The sequence below is a fragment of the Bidens hawaiensis genome, unplaced genomic scaffold (genome assembly GCF_021521415.1).
Source record: "Bidens hawaiensis isolate Kalapana, Puna unplaced genomic scaffold, B.hawaiensis_p1.1 tig00033655_1, whole genome shotgun sequence".
Classification (NCBI taxonomy): Eukaryota; Viridiplantae; Streptophyta; class Magnoliopsida; order Asterales; family Asteraceae; genus Bidens; species Bidens hawaiensis.
Genome location: NW_027495791.1, coordinates 65,247 through 68,662, shown reverse-complemented (window position 1 = coordinate 68,662; position 3,416 = coordinate 65,247). Strand labels below are relative to the sequence as shown.

Genomic DNA, 3,416 nt, shown 5'->3' with positions numbered 1-3,416 from the left:
AATTTTTGTTCAGATCATTGTGTTTTTTTGTTTATTTTCGTATTGTGTCTTTTTTCCTCGACATTGTGTTATATTACTCAGCATTTTGTTATATTTTTGCGACCCATTATTTCTTTGTGTGCTTCCTAGATTTAGGAGACTGTGACGGATAACTTAACCCTTATTTGTCAATTAAACTCATTTGCACTGAAAAAATGCTATTTTAATAACTGATATTAATCTGTATTATTATTTCTGAAATTAATAGGAAATTGATTCGGTTGTGAACCTGCAAATAATGGCTACTGTTGTTGCAAAATCGAGCCATGCATCGCCTGCTATGACGGTACAAGAGAAAGTAAGTAGGAACAAGAGGAAGTTCAGAGCTGATCCGTCGCCTCCATTCGGTTTGCAGAAAATAGTTTCCTCTTTGCGGCCAGAATGCTTCACTTATGAGTTTTCTGTTGAGAAATTCGAGTGTCACGGGCATGACAATGGGTGTGGCATGTGTAGTTTAAGTCATGAAAACACGGATTCTATCAAACTTTATTTAGGGTTATCTTGTGCGGCAGGAATGATAGGATCAAACAGAGTTGAACCGGATGCAAGTGAAGGATTTCATGATGCTGATTGGAGTGATCTTACAGAGTCTCAGCTGGAAGAGCTCGTGTTAATGAATTTAGACACGATGTTTAAAACCGCGGTTAAGAAAATCGTGTCTTGTGGTTACACTGAAGAAGCTGCTACAAAGGGTATTTTGAAATCTGGTCTTTGCTGCGGTTGTCAAGATATTGTATCGAGTATAGTTGAAAACACTTTGATTGTTCTTAAAAACGTGCAAGATATCGATCCATGGAAGGAACATGAGCATCAGTTTGAAAACTTGCAGCAAAAGGAAAAGTATTTATTAGCAGAACTTGTTTGTATTGTTCGTGAAATCCGGCCTTCGTTTAGCACAGGGGATGCGATGTGGTGCTTGTTGATAGCCGACATGAATGTGTCTCAGGCGTGTGCATTGGATGGTGACGAGTCATGTACTTTAGCCGGTGATGTGCCTTCAAGTGGTCAGTGTATGCATAATTCTGTGTATGACTCACCGTCAAAGACAGAAGTTCATCGTTCAAAACCGAAGGCGCCTTTTGTTTTGGATGGATTTGCGTCACAGAAAACAATAACCAGATCCTTCAACCTTTCATCCCAAAATCATGAAGTAAAGCCTGTATTAAGTAGAAAGATTAATGGCATTAGTAAGAGAGAGATATTAAGACAAAAATCAGTTCAATTGGATAAAAGCTACCGATCGAAAGTTGGTTCTAGATCTGGAAAACTTAATAACATCGGTGGCTTAATCTTGGATAAGAAACTGAAATCTATGACGGAATCTACATCTACCGTCCTTAAAAATGCTTCCTTGAAGACCAATAATACGAACAATACTTCAACAGAGTTATCGCTTTCACTACCTGTAAAAAAAGAAGCTCCCATTAGTTTTTCAGCCATGCGACATGACAAACCTTTTGCATGGTGGACCCCACGTGACGGAAGAGATGAAGCAATATCAAAACTTGTGCCACGCGTGCACGATCTTCAAAACCAGTTACAGTTATGGACCGAGTGGGCGAATCAGAAGGTTATGCAAGCTGCACGCAGGCTCGGTAAAGATAAAGCCGAGCTTAAAACACTTAGACAAGAGAAACAAGAAGTTGAAAGGTTAAAAAAGGAAAAACAGGCATTGGAGGATAACACAATGAAGAAGCTAACAGAAATGGAGAATGCTTTAATGAAGGCGAGTAATCAGGTGGGCCGTGCGGATGCTGCTGTTAGAAGATTGGAGGTTGAGAATGCTAATTTGAGGTTGAAGATGGAGGCTGCAAATTTACAGGCTGCTGAGTCAGCTGCCAGCTGTGACGAGGTGGCGAAAAGAGAGAAGAAGGCATTGATGCAGTTACAGTTTTGGGAAAAGCAGAAAACTTTGTTTCAAGAAGAGCTTATAACCGAGAGGCGTAAATTATGTCAACTGAAAGAAGATCTTGAACAGGCTAAAGAACAAAGAGATCAACTTGAGGTGTGTAAATATGTTCATGTGTTCATGATTCATGAATCATTATATGTTTTTTGCTTGGTTTAATAGTTTCTCATTGAAAGTGCGTAATATGCAGACAAAATGGAAACACGAAGAGAAAGCTAAACAAGAACTGATTAATCAAGCGGTTAAGATTAAAATCGAGAGGCAAGAAAGTGAAGTTTTAGCTAAATCAAGAGAAGATTTAACTAGACTAAAAGCCGATAAAACCCTAAAAAAATACAAAGACGATATTAATAAGCTCGAGAAGGAAATCTCATTAATAAGACTGAAATCAGATTCTTCAAAAATAGCTGCGTTAAGGCAAGGTGTCGATGGGAGCTATGCTAATAAACTAAGCGAAACGAGTTATATACCTGAAACTGTTACTGTTACTGTTACTAATGATACTGTTAGTGTTACCGGAGGGGTGAAACGTGAACGAGAATGCGTAATGTGTTTATCAGAAGAAATGTCGGTTGTGTTTCTCCCGTGTGCACATCAAGTGGTTTGTAAAAAATGCAATGACCTTCACGAAAAACAAGGGATGAAGGACTGCCCGTCTTGTAGAGGACCTATTCAACAGCGTGTGCCAGTACATTATGCGCGTGCTTGAGTCTCTATACTGATATAATCAGGTTTGTTTTGTGTTTGTGTTTATGGTATGATTTGCCTGTTTATGAACTGAGCTTGTTATTGGAGTTTGAAACAAAGTGAAGAGAAGAAAGAAAAACAAGTGTCTTATATGGGATGTTATGTCATGATTTCCCTTTACTTAAGTTAATAATACCGACCGACATGGTTACTTTTAATGACCGATTTAGCTTGTGTGTTTTTCTTTATAATTGGGATGACATACATATAACATGATGATCACATTTAACTTTAATTATTTGGTCGTTTGAGAGACCATTGTGAGTATGGAATAACCAAAGTTGGATGTTACCAAGGTACTAGGTAAACCAGCTGGAAGATGGAACCTTAGTATTGGAAAATTTAAACTCATTTTTTTTTTTTTTAGCTAGAAGGGCAATATTTTGAGTTTCCAAAGAACTTTGTGCATCAGTTTCAAAAAAAGATGTAAAACATGTGGTTTTCTTAAAACTGTGTTTCTGCGAAAATGATTAGTTCTTTCATCAATTCTGAGTCCTGACTACCTTAGACTAACAAATTGTTCTTTGGTTGAGCCTGTCTCGATATTTCAAGTGTATATATGACCAAAAACTGCTATGGGGTGCAAATTATTATTCGGTTGAGCCCTCTTAATCGATCAAGTGTATACACAATTAAAATTTTTTATGTGAGAGCAAATTGGATTTGTAATAAGATACATATGCTACCCCAAAATATGAAAACGTTTAAAAAGGGATTGTGA

General features: G+C 37.6%; 1 protein-coding gene across 1 annotated transcript; it reads left to right on the top strand.

The window, feature by feature from the left end:
• Positions 1–252: 252 nt before the first annotated feature.
• On the top strand, positions 253–2,739 carry LOC143585250 (putative E3 ubiquitin-protein ligase RF298). The gene is made up of 2 exons (XM_077067073.1): positions 253–2,044; positions 2,139–2,739. The coding sequence occupies exons 1-2, from the start codon at positions 278–280 to the stop codon at positions 2,655–2,657; spliced, it is 2,286 nt and encodes a 761-aa protein (XP_076923188.1). The 5' UTR covers positions 253–277; the 3' UTR covers positions 2,658–2,739.
• Positions 2,740–3,416: the final 677 nt, after the last annotated feature.